The sequence below is a fragment of the Corythoichthys intestinalis genome, chromosome 18 (genome assembly GCF_030265065.1).
Source record: "Corythoichthys intestinalis isolate RoL2023-P3 chromosome 18, ASM3026506v1, whole genome shotgun sequence".
Lineage (NCBI taxonomy): Eukaryota > Metazoa > Chordata > Actinopteri > Syngnathiformes > Syngnathidae > Corythoichthys > Corythoichthys intestinalis.
The window spans coordinates 31,655,637-31,683,592 of NC_080412.1; the positions used below are offsets into that span (position 1 = coordinate 31,655,637).

Sequence of the window (27,956 nt, forward strand, 5' to 3'; positions counted from 1 at the left end):
AAAAAAACGTTTTAAGGCTGCCTAGTTGTCTTGCACAAGTTTTGAGATGGAAATGTAAACCTAACGTCTCCCTGTAATTGGTTAATTTAGAAGCTGTTTTTTGTTTTTGTTCTTATGAACTAACCTTTGTTTATTTTCGAAGAAAACACTTTAAACGTATTCACAAATAGAAGTGGAGGATCAAATTTGTAACTAGGAACATCAAGGGGAGTTTCTGTTTAACTGTGGTGGCATGCTCAGTGCAGATAGGAGGAGAGGGAGCTGATACTGCACTTGGTGATTTCAGAGTTCTGGTCTTGGTTTTTGCGGATGCGGTAGAAGTGTTCGATGTAACTGGAGCGGCCTAGCAGCTCCACAAAGTCTTCGTCGTGCGTGATGATCAGCAGTTGGAAGTTGCGTTGCCCTGAGCGACTCTTGATGATTCTATGCGTGCGGGGAGAAGGAAAAAAAAGTGAGTTGCGGTAAGAAAATTTACCACTGGAGGCCACTAATTCCAAGGTAAAATAATCAGGTAAATTTATCTGCCAATAACGATGTTAGACGTCCAATTTATTTTGATGGCGAGTAAAAATAGATTTAATGCTTATTGGCGTAAATGTTTCTTTTCATTTATTATTATTTTTTAAAATTTAACAAATAAGTAATTCTTATTTTACTAACTGCCACAACACATTTTGAATATTATGCATACTGTATACCTGTGCTGACAGTAACTTGAATGTAAATATATTTTATTTTTTTAATTTACAGTTTTTAACAAAAAAAAAAAACCTAAAAAAAAATTTCAATGTATTACTTTATTTTCATAACAATTTTATTAATTTATAATTGTATTTATTCATACAATATATAAAATTGATTATTAATAATAATAAATTATCATAATAATAATTAAGACCTTGCATCCTTATATGTGGACATGACACATGTAGGCAACAGGGACCAATGTTAATGTTGTAAAGGCACACTGGGGGTGCAGGATTTCATTCCAACCAAACAAGATGAGTACACTTTTTCACCAATCTGGTGTTATACAAGTGCAATCAGGTGATTGCAGTCAGGTGCTGCTTGTTTGAGCAGAAACCTGATTGGTTCAACTATCTGTGCTGGATCGGCAGGAACAAAAACCACAACCCACAGCGGGCCTTTGGGGACCAGGTTGGAGACCACTGGCCTACATGACCCAAAAATTCATGTAGGATGTGGGATTATTGACATACAGTACATAACGCTGTAAAAATAATGATGGAAAATAATGCGGTGCCTTGTACTGAAGCTTTCTGGAACTATAACCTCTGTAATAATACTGTAGAGTAAGTCAAGTGTGTTTCTACACACGTGTACTTACTCAACAAGGGCGTGTGCAAGCGACTCAATGTTTTCTCTGTCCAGGTTGGTGGTGGGCTCATCCAGCGTCAGGATCCCGCAGTTCAGACAGAAAGTTTCCGCCAAGGCGAGACGGATAATAAGAGATGCCAGCACCTGTGCGCATACACAGTAACAAACTTAAAGCACACAACATTCACAGCCTGGACCAAAAAAAAAAAAAAAAAACAAGATTAATGACGTTACCTTCTGGCCAGCACTGCAGCGTCCCCTCATGTCCAAAGCGGTGTCTCCTTTTACCATAACTACTCGATAGTTGTAAACCCTTCGTTTCACTCCCGCAGATGAATTCTCATCCATATCTGAGCGGATTTCCACATACTCGATGTCTGGAGAGAGTATGAGAATGATAGCTTTAAAATGTGCAAATATTTTCTCCCGATGTAAAAATTTGCTATTGAAGATATACTGTGTATAATTATATACATATATGTGTATAATTAGGGCTGTCAAAATTATCGCGTTAACGCGCGGTAATTATCTTTTTTAATTAAAATATTTGACACAATTACCGCACATGCCCCGCTCAAAAAGATTAAAATGACAGCACAGTGCAATGTTACTTGTTACTTGTGTTTTTTGGAGTTTTGTCACCCTCTGCTGGCGCTTGGGTGCGACTGATTTTATGGGCTTAAGCACCCATAAGCATTGTGTAATTATTGACAACAATGGCGGGCTACTAGTTTATTTTTTGATTGAAAATTTAACAAATTTTATTAAAACGAAACCATTAAGAGGGGTTTTAATATATAATTTTTTATAACTTGCACTAACATTTATCTTTTAAGAACTAGTCTTTCTCTATCCATGGATCGCTTGAACAGAATGTTAATAATGTTAATGCCATCTTGTTGATTTATTGTTATAATAAACAAATACAGTACTTATGTACCGTATGTTGAATGTATATATCCATCTTGTGTCTTATCTTTCCATTCTAACAATAATTTACAGAAAAATAAGGCATATTTTATAGATGGTTTAAATTGTGATTAATTACGATTAATTAATTTTTGAGCTGCAATTAACTCGATTAAAAATTTTTAATCGTTTGACAGCCCTAATATATATATATATATATATATATATATATATATATATATATATATACACATATAGATACAGTGGGGTAAATAAGTATTTAGTCAACCAACAATTGTGCAAGTTCTCCTACTTGAAAAGATTAGACAGGCCTGTTATTGTCAACATGGGTAAACCTCAACCATGAGAGAAAGAATGTGGGGAAAAAAAAAAAAATCTCATTGTTTGATTTTTAAAGAATTTATTTGCAAATCATGGTGGAAAATAAGTATTTGGTCAATCCCAAAAGTTCATCTCAATACTTTGTTATGTTCCCTTTGTTGGCAAAAACGGAGGCCAAACGCTTTCTGTAACTCTTACACTCTTTGCTTGGTGTAAAGAAATCAACTGTGGGAGCAATTATTAGAAAATGGAAGACATACAAGACCACTGATAATCTCCCTCGATCTGGGGCTCCATGCAAGATCTCACCCCGTGGCGTCAAAATGATAACAAGAATGGTGAGCAAAAATCCCAGAACCACACGGGGGGACCTATTGAATGACCTACAGAGAGCTGGGACCACAGTAACAAAGGCTACTATCAGTAACACAATGCGCCGCCAGGGACTCAAATCCGGCACTGCCAGACGTGTCCCCCAGCTGAAGCCAGTACACGTCCAGGCCCGTCTGCGGTTCGCTAGAGAGCATTTGGATGATCCAGAAGAGGACTGGGAAAATGTGTTATGGTCAGATGAAACCAAAATAGAACTTTTTGGTAGATACACAGGTTCTCATGTTTGGAGGAGAAAGAATACTGAATTGCATCCGCAGAACACCATACCCACTGTGAAGCATGGGGGTGGAAACATCATGCTTTGGGGCTGTTATTCTGCAAAGGGACCAGGACGACTGATTTGTGTAAAGGAAAGAATGAATGGGGCCATGTATCGAGAGATTTTGAGTGAAAATATCCTTCCATCAGCAAGGGAATTGAAGATGAGGCGTGGCTGGGTCTTTCAGCATGACAATGATCCCAAACACAAAGCCAGGGCAACAAAGGAGTGGCTTCGTAAGAAGCATTTCAAGGTCCTGGAGTGGCCTAGCCAGTCTCCAGATCTCAACCCCATAGAAAATCTGTGGAGGGAGTTGAAAGTCCGTGTTGCCCAACGACAGCCCCAAAACATCACTGCTCTAGAGGAGATCTGCATGGAGGAATGGGCCAAAATACCAGCAACAGTGTGTGAAAAGCTTGTGAAGAGTTACAGAAAATGTTTGGCCTCCGTTATTGCCAACAAAGGGTAGATAACAAAGTATTGAGATGAACTTTTGGTATTGACCAAATACTTATTTTCCACCATGATTTGCAAATAAATTCTTTAAAAATCAAACAATGTGATATTCTGTTTTTTCCCCCACATTCTGTCTCTCATGGTTGAGGTTTACCCATGATGAAAATTACAGGCCTCTGTAATATTTTCAAGTGGGAGAACTTGCACAATTAGCGGTTGACTAAATACTTATTTGCCCCACTGTAAATTAAAAAAAAAAAAAAAAGAGGCTATGGAGTCTTAAAGTTGAAATCACATAAGTCGGATACGTCGTAACCTGGGTACTACACAAAAAATACTTAAGTACAGTAACCAAGTACTTTTACTTCGTTACATTCCACCAATGTTAAAGGGTCTGCTCCCAAAAATGCTAACAGTTCAAAAATGTAATCAAATCTTATGTCTGAACTGTGGACAAATCTTCTCTCACAACTCTCCTTCAATGCGAATATTATGACATTTTTCACATTGCTGGGTTCTGTGTGTGAAGTTAGGAAGTTTGTTGGGATCACTATGTAAAAGTATTCTATAAAGTAAAATATAGTACCTTGTCCTCGATAGGTGCTGCGCCAATAGTCTCTGATGATTTTATTGATTTCATCCATCTTCAGACTGTGGAACCTCATGATGGCTCTGAGGGACCAAAGATAAGTGTTTTAATCAACCAGGAATACTACAATCATTTATATTTGATGACTTTTTAAGTAAAAAAACAAATGAATGATCTTAAAGCAGCAACATATAAACTTAGGGTACTTTTAACTCTAGATGATAGTCTTGTTGAAGCAGTGTCTTACTCATTCTTTGCAAACCTACAGTTAACAGATTTTTGATTTATGATGCAAAATTTGCAAATGTTTAACCATTAGCTAGAAATTAGGAAAATCTTAGAAAAATTATTACTACATTTGTGGGAGGCAACACACCCCTAAAAAAATCATGATTGTGGGTTACAGTATTCCAAAACAAGTTATTTGAATCTGTGTCATACTGATATACGGTAAGTAGGTTGATAAGGGCGACAAAACTGCAGCTAACTGGATGTTGTCTTCCTGTGTTACCCGAAGTGTTTGGTCAATATAATCACCAACTGATGAAAAGCTCTAATGTGGTCAAATTATCAGGCGGCAAATCAACCACATTTCTTCCAACGCCTATATACGGCAAACGAAGCTCAGAGTCATGACGAAGTAGGAAAACCAATCCTTATCAATCTTTCGGATTTGCTTGCTTGACAGAACGTATGTTTATTTATTTATTTTAAAAAGTTATCCTTCATTCGTTAAGTGTCTCCTGGGAGTTACGATTAATTGAAGAAAAGAAAAACCTGCAGGTTTAGGCAGACTTTTAGGTGATGTTATTCTTTTCATTTGAATAAGTGCTTTAAAAAACCTTATCCCACATCATGTTTTTTGCTGTGGAGTACACAATAAGGGTAACTGGGTCACGCATCTCTCTGCCTTTGGAAAGCAACCAAGGCTTACTTGCTTTTGATCTGGATAATATCAATGTAAGAGCTGACTCAACCAATCTATCTGCTGTGTCATTATGACGAATAACCGACCCAGTGTCACTGTTGGCGCCTCTATAATTAACTTTCTTTAGACTACACCTAGAGATTTAGCAGCTGTTAAGGCTGAATGTTGAATTTGTAATTATAGTTTATAGTTTTATAGTGGCAGCATGGTAGCCCTGGCTGAGTGGTCAACACGTCCGCCTCACAGTTCGACTAAAACTAGATGAAATTAGTCTTGAGTTTTCTTCAACAAAAACTAAACGAAGACAAACACATTTTGAGATGACTAAAATATGACTAAGACTAATAAGTATTATCGTCCAAAAGACTAAGATGAAGTTTAAAAGGGCTGACAAAAACAACACTACAGGAACCTTTAGCAGTTCATAGGATGGTTTAGTTGCTAGAACCGCGAAAATTTCATATTTCCACAATCAAGGAACTGCTTAGCTCTGCTAAAATTTCATATTTCCACAATCAAGGAACTGCTTAGCTCCAACAACACTTTAGGTCCTGATCCCAGGCAGGGTCTTTTGTGGGAGTTTCAGGTGTTCACAAGAACCATACGATGTGAATGGTAGAGCAAACAACCAAGACCGCCCCTCCCTCCGCTGTAGTCCTCATCTCCTGGCTCTCTGAATAAACTCCACCGATAATGTGAGTGCAAGAAACATCAACAAAATGGAAAACATTCACACTGTGGCTTTTCTGTTCTCCATTTTCTTGTCTTTGCATCTAAAATTGGAGCATAACTAATACGCCATTGCTGCTGCAGCATAAATAACTTGTCACTGTCGCGTCTGGGGGTCAAAAACTGTAGCAGCATCGTCACACTGCCCTCTCCCTTGATTTTTGTGTGGCCTGTTCTTGTAACCGATCAGTGTGAAAGAGTCTATTAATTGCAAATGAAAAAATGTTATCGTCGAAATTCAAAATTTTAAGTAAGCTGAAATTGTGGGAAGCAAGCTGAATTTATATTTTGAGTAATCTGGACTTAAACACATACATACATACAGTATATTCAATGGAAACCCAAGAGGCATTTGAACCTGAATCACACAACTTTACATTTATGTACCGTAATTTCCGGACTACAAGCCGCTACTTTTTCCCCCCAGTTTGGGTCCTGCGGCGTGTGCAATGATGCGGCCAATTTGTGTATTTTTCTGACGGCCGCCAGGGGCGCTCGAGCGTGGAATGTGGGAGTGAGACACGTGGAATATATGTGTCGAGGAAGACGCTAGTTTGCACTATTACCGGTAGTTTAACTTTGTGCGTTGTGCATGAATAGAGGTGGCGGACCCTCGTCTTTGTGCATGAGTAGAATTGGCAGACCTGCATCATGGAAAATGCTAGAAGAAATTAAATTGGCCATCCGAGTTGTATGGGAAGCTTTGATGACGAGCGGCGAAAGATCGTTTGCCAAGACTCGCCACATGCGAAGAGCAGCTTTTGCACAGGTTCGCCGGGGGAGCCTGGCAGCGTGAAGCGCGAGGAGGGCGGCACAGGCTGGGAGTGAATTTGCCTCATTATGGGAGACATTGAAGGCGACAGTGAAGGAGAGACTGAGTAGGTGCGTTGCGAAGTGCATCTGACAGTCTTCATATCGGACGCTGAGGGTGAAGACTTCCATGGTTTGAATGCACAGGAGGAAGATGAAGATTGCTAACAAAGACTTTTATGTTTTTATTAACCAGCAAAATTAGTGCTGCACCGCCATGCTGATGCCATGTAACTTCCGTGCCGCTGCTATATAACTGCTGTGTTTACCGGCGCTGTTTGGAACGAAAAGTTAAGGTGTGTTATTAAAATTTTGAAAACTGTATATTTCTTTGTCAATTTCTCTTGTTACTAAGTGGGCACACGAGGCTTATGGGCAGGAGAGGCTTATGTATGTACAAAATGGTTTTTCCTTTAAAAATGTACTGGGTGAGGCTTGTAATCAGGGGCGCCCAATAGTCCAGAAATTACGGTAAGCGCCAATTTTACATTTCAAGTTGGCATAACTTAAAAATTCATTCAACCTCAACTTTTTACAGTGTATTATGGTTAGGAAAGAATTTTTGGAAAACATCTATAGCATCTATCGGTTGGCAATTCTAAACCTTTCACTTTGATTTTTACTCTTTGCTGCATTGTCTCACTCACTGATCGAGGGCTTTGTAGTAAAGATCCAGGTCTTTGACGACCAGCTCTGTCGTGCGCATTCCGATCATCTTGTTTTTGTAGAGTTCATCCGCTTTGTTGTACTGGTCTTCTCGCAGCTCTTTTCTGGAAGCGAGCCATCCAGAGACGTTAAGGCCTTGCACAAGAAATGCGAAAGACTTCCAAAAAGGCGATGAGGATAGTCCGCTTGCGCGCTACCCGAACGAAGCTCACTTGTAATGCAACAACTCCTCCTCGAAGCCTTTCTGCCGACCCAGTGCAATACTGCGGTTCGTTTTCAGGTCGTCCACCTTACGCTCTGTGTCACGACGTTCTCTGCAAAAGCAGAAAATGAGGTAAAAGTGAGCATCTTGAAATTAATGGCAACTTTTTCATGGATTTACTTGGTGATATGCATCTTACTGGCGTAGCTGCATCACTTGCATGTTGCCTATGTCTTTGCAAAGAGCTTCCCGCTTTGCCACAACCTCTCTAAGCTCTTCAAGCCGCTTTCTTAGAGTCAAATTGTCCTGTAACCAGCGCTCTTGTACCTGAGTTAAAAGATAAAACACATTATAGTTTTACTACAATACACTTCATTGTGGGACTTTTTGTGTTTTGCTGTTGATTTGAAAGGAGCATTGAACATCTTGACATTCTAGGACGTTTAACGCCAACTTTCAAAGGCGCCAAAGCTATCAATTGGCATTTGTGGCAGTGTTAAATTGAAAAAAATAAATAAATGGTGCAGCAACACATACATGTTGACGTTATAACAATACGCCAAGGCATATATTATTTACTTTTTGCAATTACTAGTGCACTGTGAAGTATTTCAAGTACAGTAAATCTGTGTCTGGTTTATACTGCCCCCAAGTGGCCCATGCGTGCACACTAGAATGAGCATGTGCATTAAGAGAGTGTGAACAAACTGTTCAGTCCCTTTTAAATCTGTTCAAAACGGCAGCAACTAACGATTATTTTCATAATCGCTTAATCGGACGATTAATGAAACAACAAATTTCACTTTTTTTCAATTACCTTCATAATTTCACTTGAAGTTGTTTCAGGCATGTTCTAAGTAACACTGAAGAATTGAAGACAAAATGAATATCAACTTACTTCAAAAATAATATTTTATTATTGCTTTCTGACTTAACTACACTGGGATGCGGCATGCATGAAAGGAGCTGGTTAATTCCGGTCACAGCGCGAAGGCTGATGACGTAAATATCATGGCCGGCCGATCGTCATTTCATCGTCTTTCTCATTAACCAGAACAGAGGTAAACAAACATCGCAATTATCAACATGACCATGGCCACATGGACATTTTTCCTCTTTCAGCAAAGTGCTGATATGAAATGTGTCAATTACTCATTATTTTTTTTTCTAAACTAAACAACATACATTTGATCAAAACTGGAAAAACATTTTTCAAGATAAATTGTAACACATTTCTTTTGAAGTCAAATACTATATACAGTATTATTACAAATTCACTTACATTTATTATACTTAAACATTCTAGCATGAATTAAATGATTAATAAAACAATAATTAATGAATAAATGTGATGTTTTTGAAACGTGACATAGTGTATGACACTTATGGTGTCCGTGCGGAAACTGCCACTGGACTTCAGTTCCGCTTAGCTTGCGCTAACAATTAATTTTATGAGGAAAAAAATGCATAAAACAAAATCGAAACAGTACGCAGGTGAACCGAACCGAACATGCAAAAAAAAAAAAAAAAAAAAAAAAAAAAAAAAACGGTTCAATACATCCACGTGATACATCACTCCCACCCACGAAGTGTTCAACAACCTGCTTAACTGTGCTCAATTAATTGATCCTGTTTCACGTTTGTGTTTTTATAGCGCAAATTACATGATATGAGACTACATGATATGTACCAAGCAAAGTTGAGTTTGCAAATACTGCAGGTGATTCTTTGCTCCACTTCTAAACTGAAATGTTGCCATGTTTGTGATGTTTTAGTACGATCGTGTGCCTTAGCTGCACTCGGGTCAATCATTAGAGCTGAAACGATTACTCGAATAAGTAACTCATATTTAAAAATTGAGCGAGGAATTTTCTCCTCCTCGCCTCGAGGAATCGTTGAATTTTGCCAGTTCTAAGCATGACGTACAGCCAGAGTACTTTTAATGCGGCACAAGGCACTGACGTCACCTGGGTATAGGAAGGAGACAGAGGCGGCGGATATATTTGATTTCAACCATGCATGATCATAGAAGTAACGACGAAGACTCCTACGAAAGCGAAGAGAAAGGCACCAAGAAAAAGCAGAAAATGTCAAAAGTGTGGGAACATTTCAAGCTGGACACCAAGGTGAACACTGTTTTATGTAATCACTGTAAGACAGTGCTTGCATAACACTACAACACGTCTTCAATGCTGCGCCCTGCAGCTCTACCGAAGGCACTGTGTTTACTCCGAGAGTGGAGGAGCGATACTCGGGACAAGGTAAAATTAAGTTAGTGTAGCGCGAATAGATAAGATTACCGTTACACTACCTTGCTAACGTAACGTTAGCCCTGCGGAGGGCTAGGTTTCTATCAATTATGACTACTGTCGATGTGTGGCTAACGTGTCTTTCATACAGGGTTTATTTAATCTGTAAAACCAGAGCTCTGTAGAGTGATGAGGGTGTAAAATAAAAACATAGTAAAGCTAACTTTCAATTTTAGCTCAGTAGTCATTGATGGATAAAACACCAGGTAGCACTGGTACCTAATGTGCTTCAACACTAGGGGTGTGCCATCTTAGGCAGCCCACCATTCGATTCGATTGCGATTCAGGGTGCTACGATTCGATTTTTGAACAATGATCACTGTATTGACGATGATCACGGTTAACCCGATTATTGATGCATCGTGCATTAATGATTAATAAAGTAGCCAAACAAATTTATGTCCATTATTTATTTAAAATATCCTTATGATTCAACAAGAACGATGGAAACATGCCCATACAACAAAAAGCTGCCCTTAAGCTGCTTTTTTATTCATTTATTTTTTTTTTTTTACAAGAAAGTGCCAAAACATTTACAATTTTAAAGGGAGTACTTATTTCTCTCAACAATACAATAAAATTTACACTGGTGGAATGAATTCCACATTTTTGGACACAAACAAAGTGTCTTGAGAAATAAGACTTCTTTTAACCAATATACTTTGTTTTCACAGTGTTACCTTCCTTGTATAACTCTTGGAGTGACAGGTGGAAATCACAACTGCTCTTGATCACCTTTAACTTGTGCCGTTTGTTGCCGAGGACATCGCCATACACACTCATTACAGCGCGCGCACTTTCTTCTCTCCCTGCCCACCCACGCGCACACGCCTGTCAGCTCCCAGGCAGCACTTGCAACAACAGATTTCTGTAATATTTCGCTTGTTTGCAGTGTTACCGCTGTACTTAATCATGAATTTACATGTTCTGCATATGAAATTCACGTTAGCGAGTTAGTTAATTAGCTAAGCGCTTGGCGCTAACTATTAATAGCTCAAAAACAGCAACATTAAGCGCTAAACAGTACAAGAGGGTTCGTGTACTCACCTCTTATAGACGCACACAGGTCTTAGCAACACACTCAGGACATTTTTCAATTGAAATGCCTCAAAACTACTTCTGGACATCTGAAAGACAAGGTGCAACGAACTATCTCTCGCTCATTTTAAAAAAAATAACTTGCTCACAAAAGCGCGACCGCCGGGTCCTGCCTGTCTCATACACAAATTTATCATCCAGCCTTTTAAAAAGGAGTAAATCTCTCTCCCAGGAACCGGGAGCATCCATCATAACTTTGTGCGTGCGTCCGTACGGTGTCCGGGCGGCAGACGTCTCTTGAATTCCGTTCCGCTACAAGCGGCTGCCATAAAGTTATGAGGGAAAGTCATCGTTTTTTAACCTTTATGAATCGTAATCGAATCGTCACGTGTCGAGTCGCGATGCATGTAAAAATCGATTTTTTGGAACTCCTCTATTCAACACAGCAGGTATCATACATTTATTCTGAACACTGCAAAAACTCTAAATGCTATCAGGACTTACAATTTAGAATTTAAAACTTAACTAAAATTTAAAAATAGCTTGACACAAACGGAAATTCAATTGAAACACTTGGGGGGAAAAACACCTAGCTTTTAAGTGATGTGTGTTATTATGCGTAATGACATTTTTAGGTAAGAAATAAGATTTTAAAAAAAAGAAAAAAAAAAGGTTTTTTTCAGCGAAATTAGTGAATTTGTGTTTGTTTCTAACACATCTGAGATGCAATTGTTGGGTGTTTTCAACAATGTACATCTTAAAAGACTTTGTCCAAATGTGGTTCAATATTAGGTGAAATGTCTCGTTTATATTTATAATTGCTTTTTACCTAAAAAGATATGTTTTATCCGATTACTCAATGGAATTTTCAGTAGAATACGCAATTAATAAAATACTCGATAGGTGCACTGGCAACATATTTATTAATCGATTATTAAAGATTTAATTAATTGGTTGTTGCACCCTGACTGTTCAATTGAGCAATTCCAATTTTTTGGGGGTGTTCCAAGTAAGATACAAATACCGTGTCAAATATGTCTATCAACTCAATCAAACACTGCTCTCTTACACACTGGAGTTGAATGTTTTACCTTTTGAGTGTCGATGTCCTGTCGAATGTTTCCCATCTCTTTGTTAATCTTTTCTTTGTGTCGATCAGCCTCATGGAGGAGCGTGTTGGTTTCTTGAAGCTCTGATTCTTTTTGCTGCAAATACACTTCAAAGGGTAATGCACCACTCGCTGAAATATTTGTTAAGTGTTAAAGTAATAAATGACTTACCTCCTTGTATTCATGTTTGCCCTCTTCAAGATACTTGCTGATGTCCCTTTCCAAGATGGTGATGGTCTTTATTTTCTCTTTAATAGTGTTGATCTGCCATTGACAAAGCATCAAGTAGATGAACATAATTGCATGCAGAGAGAATAGCCAAGTTTGACTTGTGAGTTAATATGCGTCCACCTTCTCCTGTCCTTCTTCCTGCTTCTCCCTTTTGCGTTGCATCAGCTCCTGTTTCTCCAACTGCATTTTATCCAGGGTGGAGGACAACGGAGACAGCTGTTCTTTAGCCTCCTAGTTGTGGTGAGAACATCCTATTTAGTTTTTCGGAGTTTGTGGTAAGCCTGTAATTCAGGTAAAAAACAAAGACGTGACAATGAAAATACCCGGATGTCCCTGGTTAAACCCTGAATCTCAGTGGTGAAATCAATACACTGCTCCTCCAGCTGCTTCTGCTTCTGCATGTCACTGCTGAGCTGGAGTTTCTCCGCTTTGGTCTCATTCACACTACTCTTTAACATCTGAATTTGATCCTGCTGGTCTTGGATCAGCTTCCGTTTAAGCTCCATTTTGCTGGATGCTGTGCGGGATTGAATAACAAGAAGAACAGTGCAAATATTTCAAAGCAGATGTGCCATGGCACAGTTAAACTTTGGAAACTAGTTGCCTGACATTGCCTCACCAGTGTCTAACTTGAGCTGCGTCTCCTGCTTCTCCTGACTGACTTGCTGGATGGTTCTGGTCAAGTCTACTCCCTGGAGCTTGGCTGCATTCTGAGCTATTTTCCTCTCAACTTCCTTTAGATCCATCTACAAAGAAAACAGTTGTCGCATGAAGAATTTTTTTAATGCGAGCCAAAGAAGTCGCTTAGTTTTATCTTTAGAGACAAAGAGAAGAACCATACCAAGAATCTGTCCATAAGAGCGATGTCCTGCTGACAGGCCTTGGCGGTTTCTTCTTCTGACATCAACGTCGCAAGCAGAGTCTCCTGCTCCTCTGCATCACCTTTCAGTCGCTCAATGTCTCTGTTCACACTCTGTAGACGATTTCTAAGCTCGGGCAACTCCTTCTCCTGCAACTGCACAATGGACTGCCTGTGGAAAAAAGGTCGAGAATTTTGAATTTACTTTTTTTTTTTTTAACAATGCACACCTGTCGTAAGAATAAGTATTTACAGGTATTTTGTTTTTTTGCCATACAAGTATCTACTGTATCTATGACTGAATTAATGTAAGGTAGATAGAAAGCATGTACAATGGGGCAAATAAGTATTAAGTCAACCACCAATTGTGCAAGTTCTCCTACTAGAAAAGATTAGAAAGGCCTGTAATTGTCAACATGGGTAAACCTCAAACATGACAGACAGAATGTGGAAAAAAACAGAAAATTACAATGTTTGATTTTTGAAGAATTTATTTCCAAATTAGAGTGGAAAATAAGTATTTGGTCACCTACAAACAAACAAGATTTCTGGCTGTCAAAGAGGTCTAACTTCTAACGAGGTCTAACGAGGCTCCACTCGTTACCTGTATTAATGGCACCTGTTTCAACTCATTATCGGTATAAAAGACACCTGTCCACAACTCGTCGGCCCGTCTGCGGTTCGCTAGAGAACATTTGGATGATCCAGAAGAGGACTGGGAGAATGTGTTATGGTCAGATGAAATCAAAATAGAACTTTTTGGTAGAAACACAGGTTCTCGTGTTTGGAGGAGAAAGAATACTGAATGGCATCCGAAGAACACCATACCCACTGAGAAGCATGGGGGTGGAAACATCATGCTTTGGGGCTGTTTTTCTGCAAAAGGACCAGGACGACTGATCTGTGTAAAGGAAAGAATGAATGGGGCCATGTATCGAGAGATTTGGAGTGAAAATCTCCTTCCATCAGCAAGGGCATTGAAGATTAGGGGTGTGACAAAATATCGAAATGGTGATATCTCGTGATACTTTGTATCCCAAAAGGTTATCGATATGCTCCTGCCAAGAATCGAGATATTTTTTTAAAAAGGTAATGTAATGTAAACTGGAGCATTTATTGAAGATTTACCACAGCCATCTCCCCAGTGCCTTTGCCTGACATGCAGCCCCATATCATCAAGGACTGAGGGAATTTTGATGTCTCTTCAGGCAATCATCTTGTAATCATCTGTAAATCTCACTGGAACGGCACCAAACAAAAGTTCAAGCATCATCACCTTGTCAAGAGTCTGCATTGGACAAGGTGTCAAGAGTCAAAAATCTGCAAAGGTGTCAAGAGTCAAAAATCTGCATTGGACAAGGTGATGATGCTGGAACTTTTGTTTGGTGCCGTTCCAGTGAGACCTTAAACGGCCCAAAATTACCTAATCGCCTGGCATTGACTGCCACTGACAGCCATAGACGTTCAATCCGTTTGAAGTGGGAGGGATGGGTGGCCCACCCAGTTCAAATGGATTGGACGTCTACTAGTGATAAACTAATTCCAATTCGTACTAGAAGCTTGTTTTTCTGTTAATTAGTTGTTTGTAGAATATCCTAGAATGATTTCCTGACCAATGTATCGAGAATCGTTGTATCACCATGTCGTCAGATCATCGTTATCGTGAGCTTTGTATCGCAAATCGTATCGTATCATGAGGTACCAAGAGGTTCCCACTCCTATTGAAGATGAGACGTGGCTGGGTCTGTCTGCATGACAATGATCATGAACACAGAGCCAGGGCAACAAAGGAGTGGCTTCGTAAGAAGCATTTCAAGGTCCTGGAGTGGCCTAGCCAGTCTCAACTCCATAGAAAATCTGTGGAGGGAGTTGAAAGTTCGTGTTGCCCAATGACAGCCACAAAACATCACTGCTCTAGAGGAGATCTGCATGGAGGAATGGGCCAAAATACCAGCAACAGTGTGTGAAAAGCTTGTGAAGTCTTACAGAAAACATTTGGCCTCCGTTATTGCCAACAAAGGGTACATAACAAAGTATTGAGATGAACTTTTGGTATTGACCAAATACTTATTTTCCACCATGATTTGCAAATAAATTCTTTAAAAATCAAATAATGTGATTGTTTTTTTTCCCCACATTCTGTCTCTCATGGTTGAGGTTTACCCATGTTGACAATTACACGGCTCTCTAAAATTTTCAAGTGGGAGATCTTTCACAATTAGTGGTTGACTAAATACTTATTTGCCCCACTGTATAAATTTGGGTTAAAGAGCTGTTTTAGGAACAGAAGTGTGCCTTGTATTTGAGTTGAGTTGTTATACCTGACTGGTCTTAGGGTCAACATCTCATCTCGCCTCCTCTCTTTCTTCTTCAGGTCCTGCTCTGTGTTTTTCAGCTTATCCGGAACCAGACGCAGTTTGGACTGCATGTCGCTGATTACCTCCTGCAGGTCCGGCTCGGACGGGAACGTCCGCTGGCAGACGGGGCAGCAGGGTTCCCTCTCCTCTGTCAGCTGGCTGATGAACTGAGTGTAAACGGCAGTGGCTCCAGCGAGCATGGCTAAAAAAGCAAGGAAAGAGACTCATTGAACTTCAATTTTTTGGGGCAAAAATGTGAGCATTAGGGCAAACACTAACCTCTTTGTTTGGAGATTTTTTCCAGGTCCTCCTGCACTTTGCCAAGGTCTTGCTCCAGATCTTGACTGCCGCACACGCTGAAGAATCTCTCTTCGTCATTTGTCAACTGCTGCTCCTTTTTACGCAGTTCGGCGGCAATGTGGCTCTTATTCTGCTCGCTTGAAGCCAGGTCCTTACTGTATTGTGAAATCACAAAGCACCAATTATTATAAAGGTTTAATAACGAAGCTAAAATATATTACAACTGCACCTTCAAAGTGAACTTTAATTCTGGTAGACATCCAATCTTTACTAATAGCGGGGATGCTTTGCAAAGCATATCTCCACGCATACAATACCTTCTGATTTCAAAAATAATGAACAAGTATAAGGCTGCAACAACTCATCAATTAAAAAATGAGTTTCCCTACTAATTTGATAGTAGATTTTTTGCCGGCAGCTATGAGCAGTCCTGTTTGGGTCCTCATTTGTGTGTAGTGTTAGGCTGCACACACGTCAGTGATTAAAGCAAGAGAGTTCACTGCTGCAACTGCTGGGTTGCCGACGCAATAATATACCAAGTGTCAAGCGTTAGATTATCTTTTGAGTTGTTAGGTTCATTGTGCCTCAGTCAGAGGTGAGTAAATGAAGCCAATTAGGGCTGTCCCAAACGACTAATTTTCTCCCGATTAGTCAGCCGACTATTTTTACGATTAGTCGACAAATCTAATAATATATATATATATATATTTTTAAACTAATTTAGCAATGAAATTTTTGTTGATGCTTATCAATTCACAAAAACATATTGGAACACTTAAATTATTTATTAAAGTACAAATAAACACGTAAATAACAATAATAAATCACAAATAAACAATGAGTTCAAATGCTGATAGAATTAACTAGTGCAAAAGAATGGAATGTAAACAGATTCAGAACACTGACTTCGCCTTTCCAACATGATTCAAAACAATTCTTAAAAAAACACCTAGCATTAATAGTATAGCATAGTACTATATATAATAGTATTATAATAATTATTCATTGCCAATCAGATTTTTCATAAAGGGTGTCATTTTAAAGGCTTAGTGTAGAATCTGAATTCTGAAGTATGTGGGATTAACTTCAGAAATCGCTATTTATATGACGAACATGACATGCTTTTATTTTGAAATGTTCACCTGAAGTACATTTGCTAAACCGCTAACTTTAGCTTTACATTCCGCAAAAAAAGCACTTTTTGTCATTGCATGTAGTGTCAATAATAGATTTTTGGGTCATTTTTTTCGTTTGCAAATGCTGTTAACCAGCGATTTTTCATGTCTGAAGTGTCACCTTTTAACCGCAAGTTTGCTTTCACGAGACGACTGCCAAAGTTTTATAGCAGGCTAAAGTAAGTTGCCTTTTTCCCCCATTCACCTCAGTGTAGCAGTGCTAACGTTACAGTGTTTAATAAAGATGTGTTTTCTTATTTTGTATGTCTGAACTTTAATTCTACAGCGTGTTGATAAGAGAAAGGAACTCGAGACTCATATGCCATCAGCACGAACGCACCAATGTATGCACGCACGTGCGCAGCTATAAAAGGCAGCCGTGAAAATTACCGCCCTCATTTTTATTTGCCGTGCGATAAATGGACTCATTGCATATCGTGACAGGCTTAGCAACTTCAATAGAACATGTCATTAGTTAGTTAGATTGACTTACAAACTGGGTGACGGCGCTTTGGGTGTTTATTCACGGCCGACGTGCAGCCAAGCTTGGCATTGAAGAGACAGGACCCAAGAGTGTTCCCTCCTTTGTTTCTTTGAAATAAGTCAATGTTTTGGACACTCTGGTGCGCTTTTTTGGCTTTGTGCCGCTTTCCCCGCTTGCATACAGAGCGTCAAACATTCTGAACTTTCCACGCATATATTTTTTTAACCCTTCATTAACCGTCGACGGGATGTTGTGCTCATCGACGGATTTACGTCATCGATGACGTCGACGATGTCGACTAGTCGGGACAGCTCTAAAGCCAATTGTATTGTTTGCATTCTTTGTTGATGAGACGTTACTACTTAGCACAGAGTGCTAAGCTAGTTAGTGATTATGCTAATTAATTTCTCAATTGTCCGCTTGTATTGTGTTTTGGAGAAGCATATTAGCACTTGAGTTATTGTTAGATAGTAAGTTGTCTCATTTCTTTTTATGACAAAAACACCATCTACCCATTCATATAACAGATTAGAGTCTCCTTTCAACACAAACTGTAAATTGTCATACAAGAGAGTGTCCTTTGAAATCTGATTGTATTTATGAACAACTTTTTGGAAAAGTAAACTGATTCATTACAGGCTGCCTCCTCCTTATTTTGTAGTTTAGTTTGTTTAAAGAAAACAAGTTGAGTCATTGACACAATTTATATCAGCGCTTTGCCCAAAAGAAAAAAATGTCAATCAGCAGCACTTTTTTTTGAATAAACAGGACTTTTGTCTGATTAATCGATTGATCGTTTATCGTCCAATTAATCGATTATAAAAATAATTGTTAGTTTCAGCCCTAAATTACTAATAAATAATGAATTTGTTCCCAACTCAACCACACTAGCAACACAAATATTAAACCTTCACTAACAGGCAAAGGTGTGAGTCAAATTTGATCATTGAACTTGCTAAAGGATTGGTACAGCAAACAGAAAAAAAACTGAAGACAGCTGATAGGTCAAAAATCTTTGCAGAATTCATTTAGGTGTGGAGACGATGTTTCGTTGTATAGTTCACTTTGTATTGAGTAAACAGAAATATTTTTAATCTTACTGTGTTTTCTATTTTCTGTTGTGTGGTAATCAAGAACCTCACTGGTTTTCTTTGTAAAATATATTTCAAATTAAAAAACAAAACAAAACAAAAAAACGCACACACACACACATACACACACACACACACACAAAGCAAATTGCAAAGCAACATAAACAAAAATACTCCGGCAAAGACGCAACATGATTTTTTTTTTTTTTGATTGAGTCATTCGGACTTGGTAGGTGCCACTGCATATGCGAGATCTGCTAAAATTTGATAACTCACTTGATTTTGGCCAGTTTGGTCCTGGTGCCATTTATTTCCTTTGACTTAGCATAGAGCCAGTCCTCCAGTTCTCTTTTGTTGGGGAAGTGGCCCAGCAGTGACACCAGATCATCACTATGACGCGACTTGATCTTGCGTACGTGCTCCTCTTTCTCTTTCTGCACGACCAAAAAAGGCCATGTTCGATGCGGGAAACAACATCATACATGTATTATAGAAAGCCCACACGAGTATGAAATTCCACCTTGTCCTTTGTTAACATTTCCATCTGTGTGCGCGCAGTCGTGTGCATGTTGAGTATTCCCATTTCTTGGTCCAGCTGCCTCTGTGTGCGGTCAAGTTCTGCCTTTTCTCTCTGGAGCTCCACAACATCCGTCTTGAGCTCCTCTATGTTGGATGTTTGTAAGGCGCTCTGCAGCTCACGCTCCTGAAAATTAGAAGTATTTGAACTGAATGCTAGGCACAGCATGCTTTACAATAGCTTTGAAAAATTTATACACTCACAACTTTGGCCAGCTCGTTTTCCAGCTCCTGCATTCTGCCTGACGAACCTTCCAACCTTTGTAGCTCAGCACGGACATTACGGAGCTCTTGCTGCTTCTTTCCTTGAAGGTCCCTTTTGAGCTCCACTGTCCTCTCCAGACCAGTCTTCTTATCCCTGATCTCGTCAATTGACTGTTGTTTCTGCTGCTCTTTTTCCTGCAGGTCTGCCTATTTACAGCCAGGAGAGGTGGCGTTCGGCACTCAATTGGTATGTTTATTCGGAATAAAAGCCTGGTCGGAATAAAAATGTGTATATGTCTGTAATCTGTATATGAGACGAACACGTTGCTGGAGATATTAAAAGATCTTAAAAATGTTGAAAGACTTGATGGTAGAAAAGCAGGAGAAATACACGGCATAACGCTAAAGTTCAATGTCTAAATGGATAGAACGATTGTTTGTTGACACGGAAATCAGTCGGGCTTCCTCTTCTTCTTCTAACATTTTTTTCTGGTGTATTTGGTCATACTGCTTTCACATGATGTGGGAAAGACAAACCTTACCACATTGGTAAATATGAGTACGTCCTGTTCATGTGCTTTTATTGATGTAACAAAAACGTGCACTTCATTTTGGCCTGTTCCGTGGAAAAAAAAAAACAAACTGTTTCAGACCTATTAATTCTCTACAACACCGAGAATGCATCAAAATACAAATGGTAAGTTTTTGTTCGTAACTAAACATTTTAGCAATTACTTAGTTCAAAAATAGGATTCTTATAAATGTGTACACTACAAAATTATACTAGCGTCAAAAAAACGTGCAAGTTGATGATAAATCTTCTTTAAAAACTTGGCTTCTTATCGTATTTAGCATAATTACGACACCACATGAACTATTTTAATATTAATTCTAATGCTAAACAGTAATTTTGTCTTATGGAAGCATACCCACTGTAATTTGACAATCAACTGGCCTGAGTGGTCTGTCTTTTTCTTACCATAACCTGAGCAAGCGTCTCTTTTTCCTGCTCAAGTCTCTGTGCGATATGATGATGAAAGCTCTCGAGCTGAAGTGTTGTGAAAGGTGGCCGGTCATAACCCTCCACCTCCAGATGGGATGACAAGGAGCGTATCTGCGACAACAAAAAGGTAAAGTTGGTAGACATTCTCATCAACCAAATCTATTTTCAATCATTACATTGCCCGTTTAAAGCTCGGATATAAAACTAGGTGTATTTCATCAAAAAGGGCTTCTACCTGGGTGTCACGGTTCCTTATGTTTTGAGTGTGGCGGTCGGCCTCTAGCTGGAGACGTCCTGGCAACAGAGAGATTGGGTTTTTATATTTCGTTAATTACATTTTGATCCAAAGCATTGGTGTCTCTGTACCTTGCTCGACTAGGAGATCAGACTTGACCCTGTTGAGTCTCATACATTCCCGGCCGGCTCGCTCCAACTCTTTCTGGCAGTCAGTCAGCCTACGTTCCTTCTCTCTCACTGTTCTCTGATGGTTTTGGTAAAGCTCTTGCAGCTGCTCAGTTGAACCCTGGAACACCTGCAAGCTCACATAGATTAGTTTCTGTATTTAGAGTATTGAGAATTCGGGGTGGGAACCTCGGGGTAACTCTTGAAACAATAATATTTGCGACACAAGGCTCACCATACAACAATTATTGATACATGGGTCAAGTATTCGTTCAAGGATATTCTACAACACAACTAATAAACAGAAAAATAAGCTTTTTTCCGATCCTTTTGCGGTGAATAGGAATGAGTTTGTCGCTAGTAGATGTCCAATCCATTTCAACTGGCAGGATGGCAGCGAATGAACATTCATTCATTTGCTGCCATCCCTCCTATATCAAAGGGATTACACGTCTATGGCCATCTGTGGCAGCAAATGCCAGGCAATCAGTTAATTTGAGGGCGTTTCAGGTCATTTCCTGTTCATTTTGGGTTACTGAACAGGAAATGCCTCGAGAATGTCCCAATAATACCTGACTGCAGTCGACAGCCACTACAAATTACGCCCACGTTGCTACAAACTACGCCCACATGATGCTCCGGTGGTAGCGTCTGATGCGTCTCATAGATACAATATCACATGTATATAGTAGATGCGAAATGACAGACTCGGCAGCGTTAGCACATGTATATAGAACTAGATGTTAAATCACAGACTCGGCTGCGTTAGCAAACAGCCACCATCTTAAAACAGCAGACTTCTCAGGAAGGCACTGTTGTAGCGAACCTAAGGTAAATTTTTATCTAAAATACTCTATACTCTAAAAATCTATTCAGGGTTTCCCCTACAGTTAAACGATTGTGGCGCACCACCACACCAAAATAAAAACTGCCACGCCTTGCAAATGAGATGCTTTTTAAATTTCTTTTTTTAAGGCCGTTTCAAACTAGTGGCAGTCTAGTCTGAAGGGTTCAGCGGCAACCTATTCATTGTGTATTGTAATGTCCATATCTACGCGCGGCCCCCTTAAGAGATGATCGGACTGCGGAGTGGTGACGTAGGGAGAAGGGAGTAGGAAGAATGGGAGAACAGGCGAGATAGTGAGAGATAGCAGTCGCATGTCGAGGCAGCCCGCTGTTATTTTGTTATTGTTTTTCTTTATTAATGTTGCCACAATAAAGTGGGTAAGCCAGTACCGACTCCTCTCCTTCTTCCCCCCATCCGAGGCATTACAGTATTTTGGATCGGACTTTTCGGCGAAAGTTAGTGGTGGACGGCCATCTTGGATGGAACGGCAAGTTTGAATAAATTTGCTGCGAGAGGCAGGGCCCAAAATAGAGCCTTGCTCTATTTTCAGAGCGCGGGGCAGGCGTACTTATATCTGTGCTATCAGGCTGTTTCGGCAGACGGATATACGCAATCACGGCTGACGAAACCTCGATAAATGCGCTTTTTTCTACCCAGGTTTCGCGAGCTCTGGGACACTCGAAAAATAGTTCTAATACCTTTCCTTGCTAAGCTAAATGGTACCTCGATGTGCGTTTGTGTGGAAATGTACCGTAATTTTCGGACTATAAGTCGATGTCAACATTGTACGCCCTGAAATTAATCTTGATTGGACGCTGAGTTACTAAACCCAGATTGTTGATTGTGTTATTGTACAGTTTTGTGGCCATCTGATGTATGTACGATGTCTGAATGTGCGTCTTTAGTTGTATGGGGGACGGGAAACTGATAAGCATATGCTTCATCCCGTCCGCCTTTGTCTTCTTCTTCGGTTCCTTCGGGCAAATCATATCACATTTTGTAATTGTCAATGACTGTCAATGATACCGATGATGATGACAATAAAATTTCATTCATTCATTCATTTATTAGGGATTTAGTGTAGGTTTTTGGGCTGTGGAATGAATTAATGGAATTATAATGTATTGTTATGGGAAATTCCTGCTCGACATACGACCGTTTGGACTTACAAACAAGGTCCTGGAACGAATTACCTTCGTATGTAGGGGTACCATTGTACCTATTTAGAATCAATATTTACACACAGTATATCTATGGATTTTGACGGTGCATGTAATGCATCAAAAATAAATGTTATAGTTGTGTTAACCATCATTATATTGCACCTGTTCCATTGTTTCCTCCAACTCCTTGTTATCCTCCTCCATCTGTTTCTTCCTGCTGTCCAAAGCTTTAATGTCATTGTCCAACTTCAGCACCTTGCCCAAATTTAAGTCGATATCTGTCAGCCGATTCTGACAAAAAAAAACAAAAACAATTACCCTGTTTTGGGGGGAGGATTTTATCATTTGGATATCAAATGTTGAGTACACACACCTCCAGTGGATCAATCTGGCTATCAATCAGCTGGATGCTATCCTTGGAGGCAATTAGCTGAGCCTCCTTGCTGGCGATAATCTCTCGAATTTGCTGGGCCTTCTCCTTGTTCTGCTTCAAGAAACGCAACTCCACCTGACACTCTTTAACCATGTTGTTCTGCTTGAGACGCAATTGACGTATCGTGTCCAGAGCTTTGATATACCTTGAGGCAAAAAGAATGTCAGCTTTACCGGCAGTGACAAGATGAACAAAATAGTGCAAAGAGTTGACTTTACTTAGTTGTAGCAAAGATGGAATCAAACTTGTCTTTGAGCGCTTTGCCCTCACTAAGTGGCCAGTTGGACTCTTCCTGATGGCAGAATATGACGTGATTCAACACCGGCTTGGATACACCAAGTGCAGAAATCATCTCACGATCTAGCTCGCCACACTTAGATGACAAGCTAACTTTTTGACCGTCCCTGTGAATGGATAAATGAAGAAAATATGAGCATGGACTGTCACTCCGGAATAGTAGAAGAACATTTTCACTACAGTTACAACATATACCGTATTTTTCAGTCAATAAGTTGCACCAGCCAAAAAATGCGCAATGGAGAGGATAAAACATGTGGGTCACAGCGGAGTATAGTAGTAAGTCAGATTTTTGGGGTAAATTTATTTGATAAAATCCAACACAGAGAACGGACATCTCGAAAGACAATTTCTTCTCAGTTGTTTTTATAAGTTACCGTATGGTGAAAAACGGGTCTTGAGCACCCTCTTGTGGTTTAGTCCTTGGGTTACGAAGTACCCGGCTTACATGATTTCGACTTTACGACGCAGAAGTCTCGTCCGCCGTTTTGTCTCTCAAGTAGTTTTTTCCCCCCCAGTTACCTAGTTCCCGTTGGCGTTTTTCTGGTCAGGATTCCCCTCCTCAGCCCAGCAGCATCACTGCCGTCCTACAGTTCCTTTCGGCCGGGAGATCTGCCGCTTCCTTGTTCTCATGCTGGTGGTTCTCCCCCGGCGCTAGCGCTGACTCCTCTTACGAGTACTGATCCGTTTTTTTGAGTTTGGATGGCGGGCTCGCGTTGAGACAGCCGAGGCTGGCGACCTAAGCGGCCATGATAATCCCCCCCTCTCTCCTCCCTACTCTTTCTACAGCGCCCTTTTCTCTCAGCAAGGAGACTCACTCGTGAGTAAAGCCCGAACAGTCAATGAATATAACGGCATTTAACACAACGTACCACACCGAATCTTAATTTTTTACTTTATTAATATGATGTATAATACAAGTTTTTGGATAGTTATTTTGAGATTTAGGGGGTATTTAAAGGTACTTACAGGGTTAATTCCGAGTTACGTGGAAATTCGGGTTACGTTGCCAGCAACGTAACGGAACTCGTTCCTAACCCAGGGACTACCTGTAATTCTGTGTTAACAAATTCACACATAAATCGATCCAGAGTATAAATCGCATCCCCAGCCAAACTATGAAAAAAAAAACTGCGAATTATAGTCCGACAAATACGGTATAGATACGTATTAAAAAATCATGTTTATACTTTAATCCCAGTCACACACTTTAATCATATTTAAATTTGGTAAAACACACTTGTTAACCACATTACACTCATATTTAAACCCAATGTCCATGCTAGATTAAAAGTACTATATGTGATTTTTAGAGTTAAAATACTGTTCTACTCCATGCATGCTCCATCAATGCCCAAATGAGTATGCAGAGCCCTGACATTTTAACTAACATTGTTCCAAAAAGCCCTTCTGGGTGGTTTGGGTCAACAACTCTGGGCGAACACGTGCCTAAACACTAGCCTGGTACTCCAGACTCACCGCTGTTCCAGCTATTGAGTCTGGCCACCATTAAGCGGATAAAATTTCCAGGGCGGAGCAAGCCACAGCAAACAGACAGCGGAGTGGACCAATCAGCGACGGGCGGGACGAGGGACTTGCGCGCGGAAGTAAACATACGACATACGAGGAGAACGGAGTTTATTCAACATGGCTAGCGTGAGACAGACTGTTGTCAATGACTTGTGTCGATGTGTTTTTGGTAATTTAAAACTGATTTTACCGTGGATTGGAACATATTCTCGGCTCTCCTGTTCGCCATCTGTGTTGTTGTGGAGACGACTTCCGACGCGGAAGACTGACGTTGCTCGTTAAGAATACGTCACGCAAATAAACGAATCTGATTTGTCGATTGATTATGTACTTGCTCGAGAGGCCGTTAATGGGCTGGGTCCCAGACTATTCTCTCAGTGTTTGAAAAACACAGGGAGAACAGTCTGGCCGTGCCATGCAACCTTAACACGTCCACGCGTCAGCATTTCACTGAGCCTCCACAGTCTCCTCTTGGCAAAAACACTTTTCTAACCCATTTACGACTTGCCACTAACGATTTTTTATGTTTCTGGTGTTGATTTTATGGGACAAACGTTTGTTGCGTTATGTTCGTCCTCTTACAAGCATGTGCAACATGCACGAGCTGCAGTTACACTTTGGGCCAGGGGTGGCAGTCGTGACAAAAGTGACAAACTGCGTATCAGGCCAGTGGTTCCCAAACCGGTCCTCAAGGACCCCTATGGGTCCTGGTTTTTGTTCCTACCGATCGAGCACAGACCGTTTAACCAATGAGGTTTCTGCTAAAACAAGCGCACCTGACTACAATCAACTGATTACACCAGATTGGTACACATGTGTCGTCCTGTTTTGTTGGAAAGAAATCCAGCACCCACAGCCGCCCGATGTGGAATAGTTTGGGAACCCTTGGTATCGGCCCTTTAAATCAGGACTTCAAACATTAACTTATCCAGCACCGTAAAGGGAGATGCTCCACAATTTCATTATATAACTGTATAAGGACAATAAAGGGATATTCTATTCTATTCTATTCTATTCTATTCTACTCTATTCTATTCTATTCTATTCTATGTGTTTATAGGTGTGAATTCAGGTAGATAGGCTTAATCATATGAAAATATCTCAAAAAAGAAGAAAAAGAAAACTTACTTTATCCGGGTAATTACTTGTTCCAAGCTTTTGAATGTGTAGTTCTTTGCCTTCTGTGTGCAGGACATGGAACGGGTGATAGTGACTTTCTCGCCATTGACATCAGAGAACAGAAGTCGAATCTGTGCTCGCACCTCAGTCTCGTGGGCATCCTGGAATCACATGCTGATGATGAAAGCCTGAAGAGGGGAACCCATTGCCCTCCAAACCATTACATTACAGCTCTAGCAATGAATATAATTTTATTAAGAGGAAAAGCAACATCTAATAATATGCATTGTTATTTACAAAAATATATTTACATTTACTAATTGCTTGAGAAAGGAGAAAAAAAACAAACCCCAAAAAAATCCTACTATTGTTGTTTGGTTGTTCCACTTACCGGGTTTAATTTAGCCCTACAAATGTTACAACACTATTTTCGAATTAAAAAGCGATAACAACAATAAAAAAAATCACCTTTGGATCATGGACAAAAGCACCTCCTTTAGAACCCGGGGGAAGTTCTCCTGCAGTTGCATACTTAAGGCACTCAATAATGGTCTGAAAAATAAAAATTGATATTATCTACTTTGGCTCAAAGGTGTCGAATTGATTCTCCACTCCCCACAGTCAACGTACCGTTTTGCCAGCTCCATTGGGACCAACCAGAACAGTGAGGGGAGAGAAGAACGCGATTACTTGTTTGTCTTTGTCCTCAATGCCAAAGCTTCGCACCCCAAGGATGCTCATCTTGTCTATTTTGGACATTTTTGCTTTCTGCAAGACACAAAAAAAGTACAAGATAGTCATTTCCGGATTTGAGAGTGCATGTTTTTTTTTTTTTTAAGGTTTTAAAAATGTTATTTTAAGATATAATATCTGGAACTACAGGTCAAACTACCGTACAGTTTTACAGTAAATTGAACTGTAAAAAGTTTCAGGTTTGTCGTCAACTTTAACCTAATAGCTCTTACATTTATGAGTAGTGCGTAAACTTCTAGAAATGTGCAAAAGAGTGAATATATATTTTGGTTTCATTTTAAGTTTTTAAAAGTCATTTGAGGAAAAGACATCACATTTCACGTTACAAGGAGGACATATGGGCTTCCCTTGTTTCTGTACGGTTTAACAAAGTAACGTGCAAAATCTAGCCGACATGATTAGGGACATAATTTTGTGTTTATGCGTGTAGAGTAAATTTCCTAAAAATGCTAACGGCACTCACGAGAGGAGTTTCCTTGATAAGCTAGCTAACATACAGTACGTTAGCAAAAATAAAATGAACGAAACTTTAAACCAACACATGCAATAACAAGAATGACAGACATTCGAAACGAAAAAGATAACATTAATTTACATTGGAATGTGTTTTCAAGACACGTTATGCAGTAAAGTTTAGTCCAAGATTTCGCGCGACACGGTACACGTTACGGTGACATCACCACGCACAACGTCTGTTCTTGTGCTTTTTTTTTTTGGGCGGTTGGCAAATAACGTATTAGTGTATTACCGCCACCACTGGCGTGGCGTATGAATCCTGATTTTTACTCAAGCTAAAATAATATTACAAAATTTTAAATACACTACTAACTAATCCTACAAACGTCGGATTTCTGTTTATGGGAAGTGCAATGACCCTAAATGTTTGACGCTTTGACCACATGTGTATACATATATTAATGAGAAAACGATTTAATCACAATATTATGTGTATTTTAAAAATGTTTATGGAACCCATAAACCAAAAATATATTTTCCCCCATGTTGAAGCAACAATGTATCAAAACTCTTCACATTCCATTTAAATATGTTATTAT

At 39.7% G+C, this 27,956-nt stretch overlaps 1 protein-coding gene across 1 annotated transcript; it reads right to left on the reverse strand.

Annotated features, from left to right (window-relative positions):
- Positions 1–27,619, reverse strand: rad50 (RAD50 homolog, double strand break repair protein). The gene is made up of 28 exons (XM_057820027.1): positions 27,497–27,619; positions 26,779–26,916; positions 26,617–26,700; positions 26,158–26,309; positions 23,421–23,606; positions 23,143–23,347; positions 22,932–23,060; positions 20,724–20,889; positions 20,593–20,651; positions 20,334–20,468; positions 19,355–19,561; positions 19,095–19,277; positions 18,851–19,008; positions 15,804–15,979; positions 15,489–15,726; positions 13,150–13,339; positions 12,928–13,054; positions 12,632–12,825; positions 12,429–12,539; positions 12,249–12,341; positions 12,060–12,173; positions 7,821–7,948; positions 7,632–7,733; positions 7,401–7,523; positions 4,284–4,369; positions 1,573–1,715; positions 1,349–1,482; positions 1–423 (listed from the first exon to the last, which is right to left on the reverse strand). Exons 2-28 carry the CDS (start codon positions 26,905–26,907, stop codon positions 237–239), a joined length of 3,939 nt encoding a protein of 1,312 aa, XP_057676010.1. The 5' UTR covers positions 26,908–26,916; positions 27,497–27,619; the 3' UTR covers positions 1–236.
- Between the last annotated feature and the right edge of the window lie 337 nt (positions 27,620–27,956).